The sequence below is a fragment of the Artemia sp. Qi Xiang Cuo genome, chromosome 2 (genome assembly GCF_049724085.1).
Source record: "Artemia sp. Qi Xiang Cuo chromosome 2, ASM4972408v1, whole genome shotgun sequence".
Lineage (NCBI taxonomy): Eukaryota > Metazoa > Arthropoda > Branchiopoda > Anostraca > Artemiidae > Artemia > Artemia sp. Qi Xiang Cuo.
This window is the reverse complement of record NC_142795.1, coordinates 16,897,263-16,921,257: the sequence shown is the minus strand read 5'-3', so window position 1 is coordinate 16,921,257 and position 23,995 is coordinate 16,897,263. Positions and strand designations below refer to the sequence as shown.

At 36.7% G+C, this 23,995-nt stretch overlaps 1 protein-coding gene across 4 annotated transcripts in view; it reads right to left on the bottom strand.

Moving 5' to 3' along the window:
• The window catches only part of LOC148954951 (ATP-dependent DNA helicase Q5-like), a 60,158-nt gene extending 41,033 nt beyond the window's left edge, over positions 1–19,125 (bottom strand). Inside the window, exons 1-3 of one of the 4 annotated variants that reach the window (XM_089099389.1) lie at positions 18,994–19,125; positions 3,585–3,682; positions 1,722–1,846 (exon numbers count right to left, since the gene is read on the bottom strand). In XM_089099389.1, the coding sequence (XP_088955515.1) occupies positions 1,722–1,846; positions 3,585–3,678 (219 nt within the window). In that variant the 5' untranslated portion in view covers positions 3,679–3,682; positions 18,994–19,125. Of the gene's footprint in view, positions 1–1,721; positions 1,847–3,584; positions 3,699–18,789 lie in introns of all 4 variants that reach the window. The other 3 variants (XM_089099381.1, XM_089099372.1, XM_089099365.1) reach the window with 3 other exon arrangements.
• Positions 19,126–23,995: the final 4,870 nt, after the last annotated feature.

Sequence of the window (23,995 nt, the reverse complement as noted above, 5' to 3'; positions counted from 1 at the left end):
CATCATGCCATACAGCACGCATATCGGTTTACGCCTTGTCTTTTAACTTGCACTCATGCTCAAACCCATTTGATCAAAGGAGTCAACTTTCCCTTAGTTTGATGATAGAACTCAATTAAGGCGGTCTTTTTGGAAGATTTTGATAGAACACATTCTTCGTTACAAATTGAAAGCAAAAGGACTACTTTGCCCTTCTTTGGGCAGTAGGACCTATTTTGTGGCATCACTTCTTCTGAGTCGTCATAAGGAACGCAAGTAAGATTTTCCTCGTCACTGTTAGACAGTTCTGGGCACTCTGCTTCAACAGAATGGTCTTCGCCATCGCTGCCGCTTGCTTGTATATCTTAATTTTCTTCATCTTCATCTATAAGTTTGGTAATTTCTTTGTCCGAAAGCGGACGCTGGCTCATTACTGAAGAAAGTACCCTGAACAGACCACAGTAATACTACCATGAATGGGTGAAACATATAATATCGCCATCAATAGTATCAGAATCCAGCAGTCCCAGTCTCTGAAATTCCTTGGTATAACTTACGGTCAAACGCTTAGTTTAACTAGAGACTTTTTGACTGAATCAATGTGTAGATCTATCCGATCGGCTTATGGGAAAACTGTCAAATGCAAGAAGTCATTCAATCGTTTTATTATTTCAAAACTTTTCCTTGCTGCTGTCTCTCCCATAATCTGGTACATATCACCTTTGCGGGAAATGTAATGTCTCACCGAGCATAGAAAAATACGGAGCACTTATTACCGATATGCAAACCTTTGCTGGGACTTCCACTCAGGTTCTCTAACACGGAGATCTCATCGATATACGGAATATTCAATCCATCAACAAAAGTGATTAATCTAGAGCGGAGAGCTTCCGTGTAGCCTCTCAGCAAGCTGTAGAATTCACCGATGACTCAACTATTTATGTGATTGGGTTGATATGATGACGTGAATTAAATTTTAGAACTAGCTATGTTTTTTTTTTATTATTATTTGGAGCTCCGCTATTTTTCTAGTTTTCATTATAAGCAGGCATAAATATATATATATATATATATATATATATATATATATATATATATATATATATATATATATATATATATATATATATATATATATATATATATATATATATATATATATATATATATATATATATATATATATATATATATATATATATATATATATATATATATATATATATATATATATATATATATATATATATATATATATATATATATATATATATATATATGCTGTCAACTACAACATCAGTAAAGCCTTTTTAACTACATTAGACACATCAGTACAGCCTTTTTAACTACATTAGACCACTAAAAGCAGAGTCAGATTTGCAATTAAGCCTCAAATATTGAGAAATCGATTGAGTGATTGAAAGCAAAAACAGTTGCACAAATACTCAAGATGGGTAGAATTTACCCATTTACCTAATGTATTTCTGTCTCCGTTGATGTCTAATGCAAGAACAATTGACCGACTAGCTCCCTTATGGTCAAAGAAAAAACACAAGAAATCCCACCTCCTTTCTATAGCCCTCAGGGTAAGAAAAAAAGATAGATTTAATTTTGCAGGGGTAAATTTTACCCACCGTTAGTATTCTAGCGTTAATACTAACAAGTTAAAATGACAAAGGTAAACATTCAAACTCTAAGAAGAGATCACAGTCACAAAATAGTAAAAAGGAGAAATAATATACCTTAATAAGAGCAATCAAAGGAGACACCACTAATGCTATTTTGCCTTCTTTTAAAACGGCTGGGAGCTGGTAGCAGAGAGATTTCCCAGACCCAGTGGGCATACTAACATACACATCATTTTTTCCTAAAAGAAGGGAAAGTGTGAACAAAAGCTACACAATTACCACTATTTCAACTCGATTTTAAAACCATCTTGACATCGAGCACGTATATTTTTCTGTGGAAGTTATCACAAAAGAAAATGGCTTATAACTTACCAAACAAAACTAATAAATAACAAAAAAACGTAAGTTTGCTTATTTTTAGCCAAAATTAAACTTGAAACCTTATAAAGGCGTTTTAGATTAGGATGGCACTAAGACTGAATGTGAGTTCATCTAATTTCAAAAGCAAAGGGCATTAATTCATTTTTTTTTCCCTAGTCTTTAAGCTGGAAAAAAAATCAGGAGAAGGAAATCCATCTACAGTAAAAGGGAGAAGGAAGTTTCCTATATCTTGCCTCCTTCAATTGAACTTAGTGTGATATAAGCAAGAAATTGGCAAAAAACAATAATTGTTATTTTGGACTCAAGTTTTTTGTAAGTAAGTTTGTTGTTCCTTTGTATAGTACAGGAACACTAATTCTCGAATTGGCAAGGCAAAAACGTGGGAGGATATTTCCATGGAGGATTTTTTTCAAGGGGGAAGGGATATTTTCAAGAAGGGAGCGCCGGATTTCCCAGCATTATTTAAAAAAAAACGATCAGAAATTAAATAAAAAAACAATCCATTTTCAACTGAAATAAAGAAGCAGCGCCGTAATTTTGAAAGCCCAATCATTGTTTTGCATATGAGAGGGTCCGCCCCCTTTTCAAGGCCCTACCCTTTATGCAGAAGTTTTATTTTACCACTTTCAGAAGATCTTTCTGGCCCAACCAACCGACCGGTCGGTTTCCGGAGTCTGTCATTCTAACAAAATTCGAACTTTAGCGTAAATAGCGAGGTATTGACTAGGGGATGAACCCCCTCATATACGTAATAATTTCTGTTCGCTTTAAGCTTTAATGTTGCTCCCAGGGGCGGATTAAGGATTTTTTAGGGGGGGCGCAAATATGTTGATCCGATAAACTGGAGTTAGGAGTAAGTTTAATGAACGCAAACTTGCGTTAGTTAAGTAAATTACACTACTTTAGACTACGTTAGGGGGGGGGGCACCCCCTCGCCCCCTGGATCCGCCATGGGTTGCTCGTTACTTTCAGTTGGAAAAACTTGTTTTTTTTTATTTAATACACATAATATAGAGTGTGTAATTTACTGCATTTTGCAAGAAAACCTTTAAGGGCTATGGCTCATTTTTCACTTTGAGTAATTTGTAAACAGCATTTGTTTAAATTTTGATGTTTCCTTTTTAACCAGTAGCTTCCTGTGTAATTCATGTTTACTGCTTTTTCTTCATTTGATTAAAAGACAAAGAGAAATCTGTGAGATGTTTTGCATCTCTGAATACAATTAAAATCCCCTATATTTACTATGACAAAACCTAGCTCATACAAAAAGTTCAGAGAGAGCTTTTTAGAATTTCTGAAAGGCTAGTGAATATACTTCAATAATTTAATACTTCTATTTGAGTTTTCTAAAGATGTTGCAAATGTATTATCTCATTCCTCAATTGATTTTTTTAAAGACTAAAATTCAAGTAGCAGAAGCAAGTACACTGCTTAAAACAAAATTACATAAGCATGGGCAGTAGAACTGCTGAAATGAGAGGGAAAAGTCAATCCTAGTTTATCTCTAAGAGATATGTCAAGTTTTATGTTTCTTGTAGTTTTTGGTATATGCATAAGCAATCACCTTAACATAACATAAAATATTAAAAAACATACCTTGTACAATACAAATGACTGCTCTTTTCTGAAGGTCAGATTTGAATTCAGAATGGCCAAACTTTTCAAACAAAACGTCATGGATTCGTTCCATATCCCTACAATGGAATAAATCTAAATTAATTAATTTAAGCACCTCTACCACAATTCAACATTTGAATTGTATGTGCTTATTTTTGCATCTTAGTTCTGCAGGTATTTTCATCCTACTGGTCTTAATTTACTGAGCACCAAAGTGCTATTAGAAAAAGAAAAAGGTGGGATGGTCGTAGTATAGAGTATATTCTTTCATAAAATGTGTCAGGACTACGTAATGTAGTCTCTTTATTCTTGCCAAATTTTGTTTGTGCAAGTAGTGGGAAAAAAACTATTTAGTGAATTTAGAGAGGAAGGTTTTATAAATATTTTTATTTGGTGCTTTTGAATCCCAAACTAAAAAAAGCTTTCAAGAGCTGATGATACTGCTTTGACTGAACACCTTCTTAGCTGTTCTAGCCATGCTGTTTAATTTCAAGATGTTATTGCTATTTCTCCTGATAAAGGTCTTTCAGAATGGATATTATAGCTGAGGAGTCGGAGTTGTGGAGTCATAGTTTTGGCAAGTCTTGGCTGAACGGAGTCAGAGTTGGAGTAACAGAGATACTCCAGAAGACCCTTTCTAGTCGGTGTTATACAAACACATAAAGCCTGGATCAAGCCAAATACTCTTAAATACTACTAAAAGTTGCCATAATAAACAAAATTAATATTGTAGGCTAATGATAGTGAATAAGATTTTTTTTGCACCATAGTGCTACAGTACTACTACTGAAACAATTTGTTCAATTGTTCTTACTTCTTATGAAGAAAACGTTAGGACTCGGAGCTGGAGTCAGAGCAATTATGTTTAAAGTTTTAGGGGTCAGTCAGTATATTAAAAATGTCTGGAATTGTAGATCTACTACTACTACTACTTCTACTAACAACTCGCCGCAGCACCAAGCCACCTGAGGCCATCACAGCTACGCACACTCCTCCATCCCAATTTATTCAAAGCCTCCCTCTTTACACCCTCCCAGGAAGTTCCCATTTCCTTTAAACGTTTCTTTATGCCATCCTCCCACCGCAGATGAGGACAACCTGTTTTCCATTTAGCCCTAGACGGTTGGCCAAGAAGGACAATCTGTCATCCTTCATCCGCAGAATCTCAACCCCTAGCCATCTCAACCTTTCTTTCATTATAACCGTAGAAAGCGGGATTGAACCACATTTTTCGTACAGCCTACTGTTTGAAATATGGTCAGTCAGCCGGGTACCCAGAACAATCCCTAGCCAATTGCCAATGGATTTTCATTTCCCAGAAAAAACTTCATCTTGCTCTTCTGTAATGGTTTATGAGGTTTTCAGTGAACACTATTTAGCCCCCTTTTTTATTTTCCTATCGTTGCTGCATCAAATTACAGAATTCTATTAAGCTACAAGTCTAGAAACATGGAGATGACCTTTCTGTCCCTAGAAATTTAAAAAGCAGACAGAAAAACTCCATTTCCACACTCTTCAAAAGCATCTGATGAATCAAATTATTGGTGGTAAGTGTTATATTCTGTAACTTCTTATCTATAGCAACAAGAGCCTCATCCTAATCTACACAAATCCTTTCAGTCCTTAAAGTTAACCCTTTCCTTCCCAAGCATAGTGGAGCAATCTTTTCGTATGTACTTGAATTAAAATATTACGTTTTATATATATATATATATATATATATATATATATATATATATATATATATATATATATATATATATATATATATATATATATACATATATATATATATACATATATATATATACATTCAATTAAATTCTATTTATAACCTTTCAAAACAAAAAAGGACGCAGATCCCCTAAATGACAGAAGACATAAGGGGAAAAAAAGAGAAAAGAGAAGAAAACTTATACAGTGATCAAATATAAGTAGTTTTTACAATCATAATATCATAGACATAACCACAAATCATATATCATAATCACAAGATAATCAAGACATAAATCAAAAAACACCAAAAAAATCATAACCCAATCATAAAAATCATAAAAATAAAGAGGACCAATCATGATTTAGTTTATTGACGGAAGATTTAAAATCTTTCACTCTATTATCAATAATTGTGGAAGGAAAAATGACCTGAAATTTTTGGGACAAAAAAGAGTTACTAGTCCAAGGGGGTATATGTAAAAGGAATTTAGGAAATTTAAAATAAATCCAGTAAACAAGTTTTTTTTTAAGCAGGAAAAGGTTGCCAAATAGGAGACAGAGCAAGAAGATGAGGCACAGTTAGACTATTCTAAATTTTAGAAAGATGGAAACGACTAAGGTGTGTAACGTTAGAGACAAGTGACGCATATGCTTTCCGTGCCTTTTTTCCAAGATTTTGGATGGTAAGCTTAATAGTTTCCTTAATTGAATTTCCAATGGACATTCCCAGGTAAATAAGGCTTTTAGAGAGGGGGATACAAGTTTCAGTAAGTTGGAAGGATTTATCAGTGTATCCTTTGAGGTTGAAACCGACAGCTGCAGTTTTATCCACACTAAAACTTAAACCAATCTGCTGATATTCTAGTTTTAACTTCGAGAAAGTGCTCTCACAACCAAAGAAAGTGCGACTCAGATTCAGGATATCATCAGCATACGTAAGTAAAGAGACGTCTAAACCCCCGCAAAAACAGGTGGACTCAATAGAAGATTGGGCTGGAATGACTGAATTATTAAAAAGCGCAGGGGAAGTGAGACCTCCTTGTCTAACGCCCTTTAGCACATTAAAAAGCTCTGAACCACCCTTCATTTTGGCACGAAGATGTTTATACATGTATCGAAGACACTTTATAACTGAGAAGTCAACCCCTCTCTTTAAAGCTTCTATCAAGATCTGGGTAAAAATACACGAATCAAATGCTTTGGCTATGTCCAGACCACACAGAACAAGAAAATCCGCAGAACCTTCCACATCTACAAGAACCTTAAAAAGGGAAAAAAGAGCATGCTCACGACTAAGTTCTTTCTAAAAACCGAACTGATGCGCAGGCACAGAACACATTTGGGAAATATCTCTAAGAATAATAGACTCAAATGTTTTAAAAGTAGTGCTAGAAACGGTTATAGGCCGATACGATCGACAATCATCGAGATCTTTTTTTTAGACAGAAGAAATAGACAATTAAAAAAGTAACGGAAGGTGCTGCAACAAAAGACTACTACAATGTTCAAAGTGTTCAGGAGATATTAAATCAACACCGGCAGAAGATTTTTTCTTATTTTTTTATCATTAAACTTAATACAAAACGGCGTCACTATAAAAGAGGATTGCATATAATTAGCAAGCATATAGTCAAGTTCTTTTTCTTATTTTCTTTCTGCAACAAGGTCGAAGTGATGGAAAATCACTTTTATAATAATCAATCCAGCTTTTTTCTGGAATACAACCGACAGAAGTCCGATCACTGCGTTTAAAACTTTTCCACAAAAGTGAAGGATCACTAGCTATTTTATCACCATTTTTTTGAATTAACATTATTTTGTGGTCTTTAAGGGCTAAACTTTCTTTTTGTCTTCAGACGCAATTCATTTATTATACCGGAGCGCGTTTTATCGGATTAGTCCCAAATTCGGAGCCACAATTTAGCTGAATTACAAGTTGCAACGATACTTTGATTTTTAGACCAGTTGGTGATTTACGTATTTTTGCGAACACGTCTAGATGGGACTATACACTTTTCTACGCATAGAAGCGCGTGATTGATTTGTGCAAGATAACTCGTAAGCTGTATTTCGATCTCGTACTCACTAATATAAGACCTGCATTCTGAACTAAGTAGGTGAAAAGGAACTTTAATTTTGTTGCGTAACGTGTCACACTCGGACATGAATAACTGACAATCAACGTGACTCCATTCTTGAACATAAAACCACTTTCCTCTTGTAGGGTTTTGCTTTCGACATTGCACTCATTTGTCGCACAAATAGGTAAGTAGTGGTAGCCTTCACGAAGTACAGCGGCTTGTTTGATGGGAAAAGAAACAACATAATCGAGGTTCAAAGTTAAATAGCTGGGGTCAACATAGGTATAGGATTCATTTTTGTCAACTAAAGAATACGAAGGAGGAATGGAGCTCCAAAGGAGCTGACTTCTGGGGATCGTTTTATCAGTCAAATCACAGTTAAAGTCACCTATTAATATCGAGCGCGTGACTGCAGATTTTGCGTTTTCCTTGATCAACTTACATAGTTTCTTGCAAGCCCCAATAAACTTCGCGTCGGATGTCTCGTTACGATAGTTTGTTGGTAGGTAAACATTCATTATGGACGTGTTCAGATATGACACTGCAAGAATATGGTCCCCTACTTCGATCGACTTACAGGGTAAGCAAATCAAAAGCGCGAGGCCGCTGGAGGGGCGACCACACACTGCCGTTACGTTTGCCGGAGACAAAAACTGTGCAATCCGACGAGATTTTGATCAATTCCCTTTTTGTCAGCTGACAAAGTTATTAACCTTTTAAAACCTTCCAAATGGTTAACGTCACAAAAAATCTCAAAACTTGCAAAACAAACTCACAAACCCGTATAGAACCCCAAAGACTATGCATATTTTAAAACTATTATTAAAAATCGCCCCAAGATTTTGTCCAACATATAAATCAGCCAAAATCAGGGTTCTTATAAAGAAAAACTGAAAATATTCAAAATATTCTTTTCTTGACTAATAAAAAAAACTAGGCTATGTCAATTAGAAACAAACAGAAATTAGCTTTAAAAAATTTTTCACAGGAGGTTTTTCAAAGAAAAGTGAAGAGACTACATTAAACCTATGATGGATAGAAATAAAATCAAATAAAAGCAGCTATAAATCTCAATCAATAAATAAATCAAACCCAAAAGGGTTTCATTTAGAGAAACCCAAAATAACTAACCAAGTGAAACTCAAAAAACAAAAACTACCACAAACAGGAATAGGACTAATAATTTGCACTTGCGCTGAAAACAAATACATTTTGAGCATTTTCTCCTGGCCAGAAGACCTGATCAATAATTTGGACTCTACTAAAAACAGAATACATTTCAAGCGTTTTTTCTTTCCTAAGTTTAATAAATCTAAAATGATTTAAGACTTTCATGAATGAATATTAGCATATTAAATTGTAAATCCACATTCATTTGTGCTTTACAGTTCTAAATTTTAAAAACTTATTCCACAAAAGACGTTTTACAAAGAAAAATAAAGAGCTATATTAAACTACAAATGAGCATAAATAAACTCAAATAATTCTCTGAACATAAAACTACCATAAATGATCCTCAATTAATAAATAAAACTCGAAACAAAAAGAAATTACAATAAATAACCAGGTCAAACTAAAAAAAGCAGAAACCAAGAAGAGTAGGGCTGATGCCCTGTGCCTTCTGAAGATTAAAAAAACAACAAGTTTTTCAACTGAAAGTAAGGAGCAACATTAAAACTTAAAACGAACAGAAATTATTATGTATTTGAGGGGGTTCACCCTCTCGTCAATACCTTGGTCTTTATGCTAAAGTTCGAATTTTGTCCCAAATTTTAAGAATGACCCCTGAATCACGAAAGCCGTTTAATTAGAATTAATAGGTCTTTTGAAATATTAAAAAAACTTGAGCGTAAAGAGCGAGGTATTGACGAGGGGGCAAACCCCTCATATAAGTAATCATTTCTGTTTGTTTTAAGTTTTAATGTCGCTCCTTACTTTCACCTGAAAAAACTTTTTTTTGATTTAATTTCTGATCGTTTTTTGAACAATGCTGGGAAATCCGGAGCACCTTTCATGGAAAATTTCCTTCCCCCATGGCAAGATCCTCCCACATAACCCCTCCCCCCTCGCCAGAAAAAAATCTCCCCTGAAAACGTCTGTATACTTCCCAATCACCGATACTATATGTCGACTACGGGCAAAGTTCATAACTTGCAACCCTTCCCCCAGGGACTGTAGGGGATTAAGTCATCTTCAAAGACATAGCTATTAGATTGTTCGACTATGCTGAACAAAACGGCCATCTCAAAATTTTGATTGGGTGACTTTGGGGAAAAAATGAGCATGGGAGGGGGCTTAGTTACCCTTCAGTCTTTTTGGTCACTTAAAAAGGGCACTAGAGCTTTCATTTCCGTTTAAATGAGCCCTCTGGTGATATTTTAGGACCATTAGGTCAATACAATCACCCCTGGGAAAAAAAATAAAAATAAACACGCATCTTTGATCTTTCTTTTGGCAAAAAAATATAAAATTCAAAATTCAAGGTAAACATAAAAAGGGGGAAATGGGTGTTTCTCCCTTTTTTCAAAAATTAGGCAAATTTTCACAGGCTTGTAACTTTTAATGGGCAAGACTAAATTTGATCAAACTTATATATTTGAAATCGGCATAAAAATACGATTCTTTTGGTGTATCTATTGGTATCAAAATTAGAGATTTCCGTCCTTTAGAGTTTTGGTTACAATTGAGCCAGGTTTGTTACCACAGACTGTTTAACTTAAACATAATTTGCACCTCACTGAAAACACAATACATTTTACATTAAGACCTACTGAGTCACCTTCTCAGAAGGGGCCCTCTCCAGGCCACTCAGTGCGTCCCCAGGTGGCGGATAGGGGAATGTCCTACAGATATGTAGGGTACCTCCCATAAAGGGAGGCGCCATAAATATAGGTAGATGAAGAAGGCCCCTCTGATGCAAACTGAGCAGGGCCCACCGGCATGTGGACACGTTCTATTAGTTGCAAACTTTCTTCCAGCAATGGGTTAAATTGTATGGTACTGTAGGATACCATCGTGGGAGGATCCTCTCCAGGAGGACAACTGCAAAATAGGGCAGAAGATCCAGATTTGGACAACGACCTCTGCATGTTGGGTATGCTCCAGCAAACCACTCAGGGGTTAGTGTCCCTGCCCGCAGAGCTTGAGAATGGTAGGTACGGCAAGGTGCTGATTTTTGCCCCTATTGGGGTTACCACCACCCTTGTTGAGGTTAAGTATCAGGTCTTATGACTGTTCTTTATCTGATCAGGCAAAGTCTGTCTTAGGAGTTCTTTTGTCCTCTGATTGGGCCAACTACCCATTCAGCCGGTATTTACCAAGTTTTACAACGGAAAAAACAGCCTCGGATAAGACTTCCTTCCAGTAGACGACCAAATGCGCGCCCCAAGACAATTCTTACGGATACATTTACTGCTACCTACTGCAATGTACGTGGTCTCCGATCCAAGTTTGATCACCTATAGCATATGATGAATGAGGTCTCCCCTTCATGTGTGTATCCGAAATCATCCTGAATTCTAGCGTCATTGATAGTGCGATCAACATTCCTGGTTACACTCTGCTAAGGCTGGATCGCAAAATCCCGAGAAGCTCGACTTTTGGTGGAGGTGGTTCCTTCAGTGTTGAAAGCAATCCTTTTGCCAGTAACCATGTGGCAGTTACAGCTTCTGGAAATCTCAAAATACCTCCACCTGTAAAGCACGAGCGGATCATCAGGCAGTATCACTGCACAGACTGGGATGGTCTGCAAAACTTCTTATCGGCAAAAATGTTGAGTAAATTTTTGAAAGAAGTCCCACATAAAGCAGGAGCACTTTACGAAAAAGCGATTAAAGAGGCCATTGAACAGTTCGTCCCATTGAAAACAGTAAAAGTCTCATCTTGAGATAAGTCTTGGTTCAATGCTGGTTGTAGAAAGGCAACAAGGGCCAGAAAGAAGCCTCACAAGAAATGGCGTTCAATGGAATCTGACAAGGACTGGGCTGCTTTTATTAGCGCTTGAAACGAGTCTGTTAAAGCTAAACGTCAAGGTAGAGAAAACTAAAAGCCCAAGTTTGTAGACGAACTGAAAAGTACCCCAGCCGAGCGGTGGCACAGGGTGGTCAAAGAAGCCCTACCGTCATCTAAGTCAATATCAATTCCCTCGCTTCATGTTGAAGGGATAATGATCTAGTTATGCCAGAAATAGGCAGCTGCTCTTGCACAAGCTCTTTCAAAGGTATCCTAACTTGACGAGGATGGAGTCTCCCCTTCCCCCTTTCCGCCAAAAACCGATGCAAAAAGCACCAGCGTTAACATAAATATTAGGAAGGTGCTCAGAATGCTAAGCTAGCAGGATGTCACCAAAGATTCAGGACCTGACACGATTCCCAGTGTCATCCTTAAAAGATGTGCCCCTGATCTTCACCTCACTGAAAACACAATACATTTTACATTAAGACCTACTGAGTCACCTTCTCAGAAGGGGCCCTCTCCAGGCCACTCAGCGCGTCTTCAGGTGGCGGATAGGGGAATGTCCTACAGATATGTAGGGTACCTCCCATAAAGGGAGGCGCCATAAATATAGGTAGATGAAGAAGGCCCCTCTGATGCAAACTGAGCAGGGCCCACCGGCATGTGGACACGTCCTATTAATTGCAAACCTTCTTCCAGCAATGGGTTAAATTGTATAGTACTGTGTATGTTAATTGTATGTAAGACAAACTGAAAAGTGCCCCAGCCAAGCGGTGGCACAGGGTTGTCAAAGAAGCTCTACCATCATCTAAATCCACATCAATTCCCTCACTTCATGTTGAAGGGACACTGATCCAGTTCATCCTAAAAAGATGTGCCCCTGAACTTGCTGGTCCTTTTGCCTCTCTGTATAGAAAATGCTTTGCAATGGGATCATTCCCAAAAGCCAGTAAAACTGCTCATGCAGTCCCTGTTCCAAAGGCAGAGTTTGACCTTACTAATATAGGATCATATGATATCATCCAATAATTCTACTGTCCTGCATAGGTAAAGTTTATTAAAGCATCACTAATAAGAACCTTTACCAATGCCTGGAGTCAAATCTGTTGTTGGCAGACACGCAATATGGTTTTTGCAGAAAACAGTCTACATTAGACAGTCTGATTGCAAAGTATCAAGAGTGGGTTGAGCTCCTTTCTTAGGGGCATGATATTTGCCTTCTCTCCTTTGACATTGCAAAAGCTGTTGGTTGTGTATGGCACAAGGGACTTCTTTGTAAACTGAAAACCTATGGAATTCATGGTTGACTATTTGAGGTGCTTGCTGACTTTCTTTTATCAACAATCATTGCAAGTTGTCCACGACAGCTTCATATCAAAAGAACACTCAGTTTTTATCAGGAGTACCCCAAGGAAATATTCTTGGGCCAACTTTTTTCTTGGTGTTCATAAATGACCTAGGGGACAACCTTGTGAAGAAACCTCACCATTTTGCTGATGACAAAACAAAAAAAACATCAATTGTAAAAGACAAGGATCCCAGCAAACCCATAAGGAGCTTCAGGCTGACCTGAAGAAAATTGAGGCATGGGCAGATGTATGGCTTGTGAGTACTTGTATAACCCTCCATCAGAGGAGCTAATGAACCTTGTTCCAGATAAAGCAAAGCCCTTGCAATCAACTCGCCAAAGTACAGCTCGTCAGGACTACCTAGAGCAAGGTACTCCCAGCCAAGAATATCTGAAAACGAGTTTCGCCCCGAAATTGGTTGCCACATGGAACAGATTGCCAGCAGAGGTAATCCTGGAAAATCCTTCCCTTGATACCTTCAAGAGAAGGTATAATAAATACATCAGTGTTAGAAAATTAGGTAATTACCAGGACTAGTGGCAAATCATCATCCGTGATGGAGCCATGAAGCCTGTAAAAATTTTTAACTTTTTTTACTTTTATAAATCCAATATTAGTAAGACTTTTAGAAATTAATATACATGTATATATTAGAATGTCAATCAAGATTAATTTGTTGTTTTTTTCCATAGTCTTGGTTATGAGAGTGATTTATATTGTTTTTTTTTATTGTATTTAAATTGTTTATATTATGAGAAATAGAAACACACAGCTTAAAATAAAGATTGTTTTCAGTAAGTGCAAAATGCATTCTGGTCTTTAGAAGGCATGGGGGTGTCATGCCCCACTTAATTTCAGCTTGTTTTGAGTTTAAGTCTAATAATCGTTTTTCAATTATCTTTGTTATGATGGAGATTTATTTTTTTTTTATATTATGAGAAAGTGAAACATACAGCTTGAAATCAGGATTGGTTTCTGTAAAATGCAAATTATGCTCTGGTCTTTGGAAGACATGAGGGCTGCCATTGCTACTCTTAATTTTTGTTTGTTTTAGTTTTAACTCTGTTATTGATGGTAATTTTTGTTTGTTTTGGCCTTCATATACTTACTAATGGTGATTTATGGTAGTTTTATGTTTGGAAGATTATCTGACTTTATTTCTGCTCATCTTTGGTTTAATGTAGCTCTTTACTTTTCTTTGAATAGTTCTTTAGTGGAAAAAGCTTTTACGATAAATACAAGGAAAAGCCAAATCAGCATAAACCAAAACAAATTTAACAAGTTATCAAAGAGGAAAAAAGAGGCTACCAGAGCTTTATTATTTTTTTTCATATAGCAAAAATTAACTGTTCTGTTGTTCATCTGACAATCTTTACTAATTTGTGTTGCTGTTACAAACAACTCATTATAGGGCCAAGTCAATTGATACCAAAACAGAGAAGGATTCTCCAGTAGTGCCAATCAGGTGGAAAGTGCAAGGAAAATTTACTTCTGCTACTGAATTTCCCCTCCTTTTTTTGGCATTTCTCTTTTAAGACAGCTTTTATTTGGTAATTTCATCCCAAAATTCCTACCAACCCCCCCCCCCCCAACAACAACATTGTGAACAGACACTAATGACACACTCCTTCTCCACCCCTTCTATTTAAAATTTTACTCAAAATAAAGTTCCAAAAAGTGAATTTTTTGTCACTACAGTTAGAAAGAGGTCTTTGTTCTTCAATGTCATCACAGACCATGTTATGACAAAGGAAACTTCATGTCTCAGTTTTGGGTTCAAGTTTGGAGATTGTGTCTTCTCATATCTGATGACCTGGTCATCCTAGCAGGCTTCAAGGATCAGTTGCTGGATGTACTTTGGATCTTACAAGAAGAGGCTGTAAATGTTGGACTGCAGATAAACTGGGATATAACGAAAATTATGGCTACAGAACCATCTTCTCCTGCAGTCAATTCTCCAGTTAGCCTAGACAGAACAACTAGCATTGGAGTTGTCCAAAAGTTCACCTTCATGGGCTCTACATTTTCCTCAGATGGATTGCCTTGACCAAGTCTATTGATTTTGAATTGAAGACCAAGTCTGTTATTTTGCAGTAGACTGCATCAAGACATGGCTAATTGTAGAAAGAAAAATCCAAGACAGATAGTCCAAGTAACTGAGAGGCAAATGTTGAAATGGCTGCACAGGTAAATGGCGGGAGTAAGTAAGTATGACTCTCTTATTGGACAAATACTTGTTTGTTAGTTTTTGGAAAGGCATGCCAGCCAGCCTGCCCAGAGTCTCAGGCAGGTTGACCATGAATTTAAAATTGTCGTTGGACCATTAAATTACCTGGAATGAGAGGCACGCCTGCCTATGGTCTTAAGAAGGTTGAGCAAGAATTTAGAATTGACACAGGACCATTAATTTGCTTGAAATAACAGGCAAACAATCGTTTAAAGCCATCTTCATCTTCCAAATAGTACCTATTCATTGCCTAAGCTCAGCCTCTCATTCTGAGAAAATTGCTTCCCCAAGCTGGAAGCAAGGATACTCAAAGCAGACGGGCAGGCTGAACCATCATCTTTGCAAAAACCAAACATCAGTTGTTCACCTTAACTTTAGATTTTCAATGCCCTCGTCGGTTCTGTAATGCTTTACGGAGCTGAGACAATGCCATGCACCAACCGCAACACTATAGGCCATCGATGTATTCCAGACGAAGAGCCTGAGAAGGATCAAAGGTCTAAGGTGGTTTGATTTTATGAGTAATGAGAAGCAGATGCAGCTCACCAGGCAGTCTTGGTCTTCTACTCAAGCAGCTCAGCATGCCTTGCAATGGTTCAGACACCTACTTTGAATGTCCCTGCAATTACCTCCAAAGACAATCTTTGACTTTAACCCTATGGAAGCCAGTTTGAAGCAACCCCACAACCAACCAAAGAAAGGATGGTCCAACAGCCTGTCCAAGTTTCTGGTGATGGCAAACATCAGACCAAGCAAATCACAAACGCTTGTACTCAACCAAAGTGGATGTAGGAGGCACACATCACTCTCTAGCTAAGCAGCACCTGGCAGGAGGCCTAAGTCAAGTAAGTGAAGAAGTTCTATTTCGCTTTAAATTCTTTCTTTGGACCTCTTCCAGCCATATTTGAGGACATCCTGCTTTTGATTTGGAGCCTGACAAACAACCTAATTCATTATTGTTAGTAATGTTGGCAATTTAACCTTCCTTCATTACAGCTCTAGAAACTAGGAACAAATCATATTTTTTATGCACCCATGGAGACATCTAGTCCATGGAGACATTGGAAAAAAAAAGTTTATTGGGAGTGGTTGCAGTTCTTGTGAAACTAATTCTATTCAGGTTGTGATAAACAGATTAAATGATATAAATGTCTAAATAAATGTGTTATTGAAGTCATTTTTTGCCCACTATTTTGTAATTTTGCCATAATTTGTAGGCTTGTAGATGATGAAACAGCCAAACAGGTTGCAATTCTTGAGTGGGACCAAATCCAATTTTTATGTAGTACAAGTTGAGGATTGACCACAATTCAAAGAAGAAAAGCAACATTCCCATTTGGAATTGTTATATTTCTTCTTTAAACCCTTGGCAGTATTGAATGTTTGTTGCGTTGTTTCATAAATTGAATTTAGACACTTCCTCTTTTTGTGTTTTTTCTGGTCACAAACTTTTGAGTGTAAGAAGTCATATTTCCCTTAAGTTTTGTCTCCAATATATCTCAGCAGAAGGATATCCTAATGTTTTTGCCAAATAAATTATTTGAAAGAGTTAGTGTTTGATCGTCTATTAGTTGTATAATAGCTGCAATCTATGTTTGTGGCATTCTATTATGTATTTTCAGAGAAAAGAAAAGTTTCAAGTACCTGAATGCACTGTAATAATCCAGATAGTCAATTTTGTGGAAAAACTGGATGAAAATGTCTCAATGTAGACAAGTATTGCTGTCCCTTTCTTCCATTTTCTCAAAAGAAAAAAAGCTGACAATGTTTCCTCTTTTATTTTTTCATTCCTTTTTCATGCTATTAGCAAAGACTACTCAGAAAAAAAAGAAAAAAGTACTCTGGGGAACAAATACCCATTTTATACAGTAAACACCATTTGTGTTTTAGTGGGTTTTTAGGGGGGGGGGCTGGTAAGTTGACAAGAGTGAAAGTGCTGTGCAAAGTGGAGAATCAGCACCACCTATGTAAAATCAATATTACTTTTTTATAGTTGATAGATGGCATTAGAGCCAACTTTTTATATTGGAGAATTTAGGAAAACTGCTTGGAGGTGATCCCAAGTGGATTGGCCAAAATTTGGGCCATTCTAAGATCTTACATATAAGATTTCACATCTTTCTGCAAAGACTTCCATTCTTTTAAATCATCTTTGTTCTAAGATCTTACAGCTCACTGATGTTAGCAAAAATTGTGAAGGATGCCATCTTTCTGTCGCATAGCACAATGATAAGAGAACTTTGACAATATTCTCATCATTGTTCTTAGACTGCTGATCAGAGCAGAATGATGAAAGATGTTTACAAAAGAACACTAAGATGTAAGATCTTAGTGCTAAGATTTCACTTTAAAGTGTTCTTTGTCAAAAGATGTAAGATCTTAGCACAAAGATGAGTAAAAGAATGACCCTATTTTAAATTTGAAAAACTTATTGATATCAGTGCAAGAAACGTGAAGCATTGTAAGCAGCAAATTTTTGTAAAATGACACTTTTTATACTAAAGTGACACTATTTTGCCACCCAAATTGGTACCAAAAAACCTGCTGAGTGGCAACCCTGATCCTGACTAGTGTAGCTTAACTCTAACTATTAGCCAATGTCAACTATCTAAGCCTACAAACAACCAAGATTAGGAGCATGTTGTCTATCTTTAGAAAAGATGCATATTAGTCTTGAATTGTCCAGGATAAGGCATTGTCTGAGCAGCCTACTCGGGGCTTTTTACTATTATATTTCCTTCCATTATTTTACAAATTTCAATTTTTTTTTAAAGAATATTCTATCCAAACAGTTCCATTGAAATTTACTGCAATTTTTTTGCAGTTTATATTATTGACTTACAAACACACAGATCTCTTTGCAAATAAGGCAAGCAGGCTGGTTGGTCTAACCAGGCATTTAGACACCAAAACCTTCACCAGACTCTACAAAGCCCTTGTGCAACCAACCATTGGGTATGGAAACATAGTGTAGGGTCCCTCATACATTGGCAATGCTATCAAAATCAAGAAGGTGCTTAGGCATGCCTCCAAACAACTCCCTGGACTAAAAGAAATGCCATATGAAGAGTGCCTGAAGCAAATGAAGCTGCCAAGCCTAAACTATAGAAGAAAAAGAGGGGACCTGAACCAGATTTACAAATCAAGTAACAATCTAGATAAAACCAAGTTTGACAAATTCTTCTGTAGTCAGATTAATGTCTATACTAGGGGTAATTCTGCGAAAATCCAGAAACAAACAGCATCAACTAGACAGAGATCTTCTTTCTGGTCAGTTAGAGCAGTTAAAGACTGGAACTCATTACCTGAAGAAGCATTGTCTGCACCAACTCTAAACAGCTTCAAAAACCATCTTGGCAAGCATCTACAGAAAGAAGTGTTTATTCATAATACATAACATACAAAAGTGATATGGCTTTGTGCACTATGTTGAGCCAAGATTAGAGAGTGCCATAACATGATATGACATCCTAGTAAGAGGCACTGTTCCTGTAAGTTATAAACAAAGTAAACATACCACTTGATGCCTTTTTTATGCTCTTTCAAAATATAACAGTCCTTTTTGCCACAAATGAATTTTACCCCCACCCATATATATACCAATTCAGGGTATATATTTGTATATTCTGATGCAAATGAGAGACAAGTTTAAACTTTATCACCTCCCCCCCCCCTAATGAGCAAATTTATACCCTAAATTGGTAGGCTAGGCCTATATATAGGGGTGGGGTATAATTCATTTGTGGCAAAAATGATTATTAGCCTATATTTGGAAAGAGCATAAAAAAGGCATTGAGTGGTATGTTTACTTTATTTGTAAGTCAATAATATGAACTGCAAAAAATTACCAAACTTACTGGGCAAAAATAGATTTGATCAAGCCAAGACTGGAGCTAGCCTACCCATTAGGCCTATATGATGCACCACAAGATGAAAGACATACATTGTTCAAGATATAAGCCTATATGGGGCCATCAGAGAGGGGAGGGTTACATTGTAAGAAACGCAAATATGACATTCAAAATTAGCATAGAGAAAGGAAATCAATGTTTTAATTCCACCAGGATGTTTCCTTCTGAGGAGTCCGTGATATAGAACAGAACCGAGTCCTTTACATTCCAGAAAAATTACTCTTTATCGAAACAGTATAATTTATAGAGCTTATTCGTTATTCCCTGTATTTTGTGCGTGGCAAAGTCATAGCGGCCATAGTGACCATAGTTACCAAGTGGTCCGCATTTGCGCTATTTGGGCGCTTTTTTGAGTTGATTGCGCATTGAATTTTTCAAATTGGCGCATTGCGCCTATTTTGCGATTTTGCATCTAGCTGCATCTTCCAGATCCTTGGCAATTTTATCCATGGCCTCCACTTCACACCTCCTTAGTTCATACTTTAACGTTTTCTCCACTTTCTTTACATTCCATTTGTTTTCATACGATCTATCACTCAGATAATTCTTGTACAAGTCCTTTCTCCTTTCTATTAAACATAAAACCTTTTCACTAATATTTTTAGCTGCAGTTCTAGCTTTCTTCCCTAGTAAACCTTCAGCAACTTCACAAATTATTTTTCTAAAATTATACCGACCATCTTCCACATTATCAAATTTTAAACTCTCAAGTTTAGTACTAAACTGTTCCTGGAAAGTTTCTCTCAAATTCTCATCCTGGAGTCTACCAACATCACAACTTCTCAGGAGGTAATTACCCTTCCGATATTTCAGCTTTAAATTAACCCTTGACACTACTAGATGGTGATCTTTACTTTTAACATCAATAACGGCACTCTTATATACCATAGTATCTTATATTGATCATGCCAGTATTACAACAACATAATCAATAAGGATTGGTGTCTTACCTTCTCGTGGATATAACGTTAATTTATGAGTCATTTTATGACCCTACGCCGCATTGGTTATAGCTAGATTTTTATATGTACAACAATGTTACATTCAGTAGCCGTCACTGTATTCTTTTCCTACACCAAACTTACCTAGGCTAGGATACCATCTATCCCTATTTCTACCAACCTGGGCGTTAAAATCTCCAAGCAACAACACCATATTTCTACCTGGGACCCTGTCTATTTGCTCCTGTAACTGTAAGTAAAATTCATCTGAGTCACTAGTTTCTCCGTCAGTCGGTTCTACAGGGGCGTATACTACAATAACTGATACCCTGAACTTTTTAGTCATAAAATAAGCAATTAGTATTCTATTATTAATACCTTCCCAGCCTAAACAAGACTTAGCAGCTTCCTTATTCATCATGAGCCCTACTACTTGTCTATGGAACCCATCCTTCCTGTCTGAGTAAACAAATTCTATATCACCTAATTTCATGCTTCCTAAGCCTAGGATATGAGTTTCTGAAACTCCTAATAAATCCAGTTCTGATCGCCTGAATTCGTCAGTCAAAATATCGATACGATAGTAATTTTTTAACGTCTTAACATTCCAAGTTTCAACTTTCATGTTCTTTAAATCATTGAAATTATTTTCGCCTCAGGAAAAGCAATGATCCCGGATACCAGTGCAGGCCGGGAATCACATATCTTCTCAAGTCTACAACGAAGTGCTTAAGCCGGCTTAGAACCGGACAGCAAGAAGTCCCTGGAACCTCCATGAATGGAGGCTTTGTGCAATCCTGGGCCCATCTTGGTCACAACATTGTTTTCAGCACTTGGCGATGCTCTTCTATCAACAAGAGTCGAAATCCTGCACAGACAATCTCAAGCCTATTACCTCCGGTTCATTATGTATTAATGCCTACAAATATTATGCTATGTAAAATAGGGACGCTTGAGACTAAGCGAGACGCTTGAGACTTGAGGAACCAAGCTTATTAGGCTTAGTAATTTGCTCCCCACTGAGTCCGAGCAATTTCTGGCCAGAATTTTGCATACAAGTCCAGTGGACATTGTCTGTCATGAGTCAAAATACACATCTTGATCATCCCTTAGTTCTTTGACTATCTACCTTAGTTCTGCCTTAGGATGGATCGATGGATAATAGACTATCTATCAACAAGTAATATAATATCATTTTTGTTCGATCCTGAATAAGGCTGATGCCAGATTTGCCCTCCAAATAGCCCTTGCTTAATTGCAACTTCATTTTAATTAAAGTTAGTGTTAAAGTATCTCCCAAATCATTCGTAACAGAATTTTGTCCATGGTTGGTTTAGACTCTTTCTAAAATGTTTTAATGCAACAGGGATTTTAAAATCAAGTTTACTGAATCAACTTTATGAATATTTACATCATTTTCTAACCGTAGTACTTTTTAAGAAAAATTTTCAGCAAAGCAAATGCACAGCTTTAATTTTATTCGATGTCAGCTCCAAAAAATTCCCCAGCAGCAGGTGCAAAACATAGCTGTGAGGTTCCTGATGTCACATCGTCTGCTACAGTTTCTAGCTGGATATCTTTCTCAGGATCACTTTCCTGCTCTAGCAACTCTAATGCTTGTTTGCTGTATTCAAAACTATCCTTTCCATTTTCGTTGCGGTTGAAATTCTATCTTACTGATTGAAATTCCATCTGTGGTTTGAATTTAAGGAAGCTCTTATAAGCCGTTTTTTCAGCTAAAACGACGTTCTTGGAACGACAAAATAAACCAAAATTTAGAACGACGAACGCAGTTTTGCCCGGTTGGGCCATTTCCCGCCAACTGGGCTATAAAGTTTTCAGCTTCGCGGAACAAGTTACTAAAAACCCGCGAGGCGGGTTTTTGGGCTATAATGTTTTAAATCTCGCTACTTTTGGGGTAGAAATTGAATTCGCTTGAAACCCCCCAAAAAATCATGTTTGAAAATTTTACCTATTTGGTCATTTACCTTCTTTGTTGATTTGAACCACAATATAAATATAATGTTTCTTGACTGTGGTTATCCCCTTCTAATTTGTGGGTACCCCACCCCATATCTTCATCACCATTCCTTAAAAATAAAAATATGCAGAACGTATACTCTACCGTCCCAACCCAATTAACATAAGATATACAAATAATATATTGACACCTTTTTTCTGAGCATCCGCTTCCGGCTTCTGAATGCTAGACGCAAGAAATCAGAGTGAAAAGTTATTGAAAAATGTAATGAAACTTCGCATTCTGAGTGTTTCGGAATCACAGCGAAATTAGCCAAAAAGACAGAGATAATTTTGTTAGTTTGAAAAATTTAATCATGGAGAAGGATCTTGGAGTCAGACAGAAACTAGGAACAGGTATTTAGCTTAATTGTAACTGTAAAAAGAGCTGTTCATAGGGTTGGTGGTGTCTGGGGAAAATTAAATATGTTTTAAAGTAGAGACAAAAGATAATGAAGAACAAGTATATACAGTCAGAATACTTCCGTCAGCAACTGTTACAACGAGTCAACAACAAAAGTAAAGAGCAAAGAAATATATGTTTCAAAGATAAGCTGCAGGAAAAATTAAAACTACTCAAAAACAAAAGGAAAAATCAAAAAAATATGCGGCTGAAAGATATGTCACAGCGAGAACAAGGGAGTGTGTGGTTCAAGAATAAGTGGCAATGAGAATTACCTGCAAATACCAGACAGAGAGCATCAGAACGTGTAAACAACGGTGTAAACATTAGTAATTTCATATACCGTACAGAATAATTTTTGTTCGTTTTAAGTTTTAATGTCGCTACTTACTTTCAGTTAAAAAAAACTTGTTTTTTATTTAATTTCAGAACGTTTTTGAATTAATGCAGCTTTGATTTTGGGTCACCGTACATGAATAGTTAAAACAAAACTTGCATATTAATTTTACTTTTTTTGGCTAAATGGCTTTCTCGAAATTTTGTTCTGACGTAACTTATGAATTAACTTACGTAACGAAATTCTATATTCGTATGTTTTTATTACGTATATTAGGTAGTTCGCCCCCTCGTCATTACCTCGCTCGTTACTCTAAAGTTTGAATTTTGTTCGAATCACTAACCCTGAATCACAAAGGCCGGTTAATTAGAATATATATCTCTTTTGAAAGTACTAAAAAACACTTTAGCGTTAAGAGTGAGGTATTGACTAGGTGGCAATTTCTGTTCGTTTTAAGTTTTAATGTTGCTCCTTACTTTCATTTGAAAAAAAGTTGACTTTTTATTTAATTTCTGATCGTTTTTTAAATAATGCTGGGAAATCCGCCAACCCCTTCATAGAAATGTCCCCTTCCCCAAGAAAACATCCTCCATGGAAATATCCTCCCCTGTAACCCCCTTTTCTGACTCCCCCCCCCCCACCAGAAAAATTCCCTCCTGAGAACGTCTGTATACTTCCCAATAACCAATACTACATGTACACAATGGGCAAAGTTCATAACTTACAGCCCTTCCCCCGGGAAATGTGAGGGATTAAGTCATCCTCAAAGACATATTTATTAGATTTCGAATATGCTGAACGAAATGGTTATCTCAAAATTTTGACTGGATGACTTTTAGAAAAAAAATGAGCGTGGGAGGGGTCAAGTTGCCCTCCATTTTTTTGGTCACTTCAAAAGGGCACTAGAACTTTTAATTTCCGATCGAATGAGCCTTCTCGTGATACTCTAGGACTATTGGGTCGATACGATCATCCCTGGGGGGAGAAAGACAATTAAAAACGCATCAGTGATATTTCTTCTGTCAAAAAATCAAAAAATTCTGCTTCTTTGCAGATAGAAGCTTGAAACATCTCAAGTAGGGTTCTCTGATACGTTGAATCTGATGGTGTGATTTTTATTAAAGTTCTATGACTTTTAGGGGTTTTTTCTCCCTTTTCTCAAAAATATGGAAATTTTTCTCAGACTTGTAACTTTTGAAGGGTAAGACTAAACCTGATGAGACTTATATATTTGAAATCATCTGAATCTTTTGATGTACCTATTGGTATCAAAACTCCGTTTTTTAGAGTCTCGGTTACTATTGAGCCGTATCGCTCCTTACTTACAGTTCGTTACCACGAACTGTTTGATCGTGGTATGCATGCATTAAACCGAGTGTGTAGAGAACAGTTTGCCTTTTTGTTTTCAGTGAAACACTTGTCAATTTTACGACGGTATACGTGGTGGGGGTT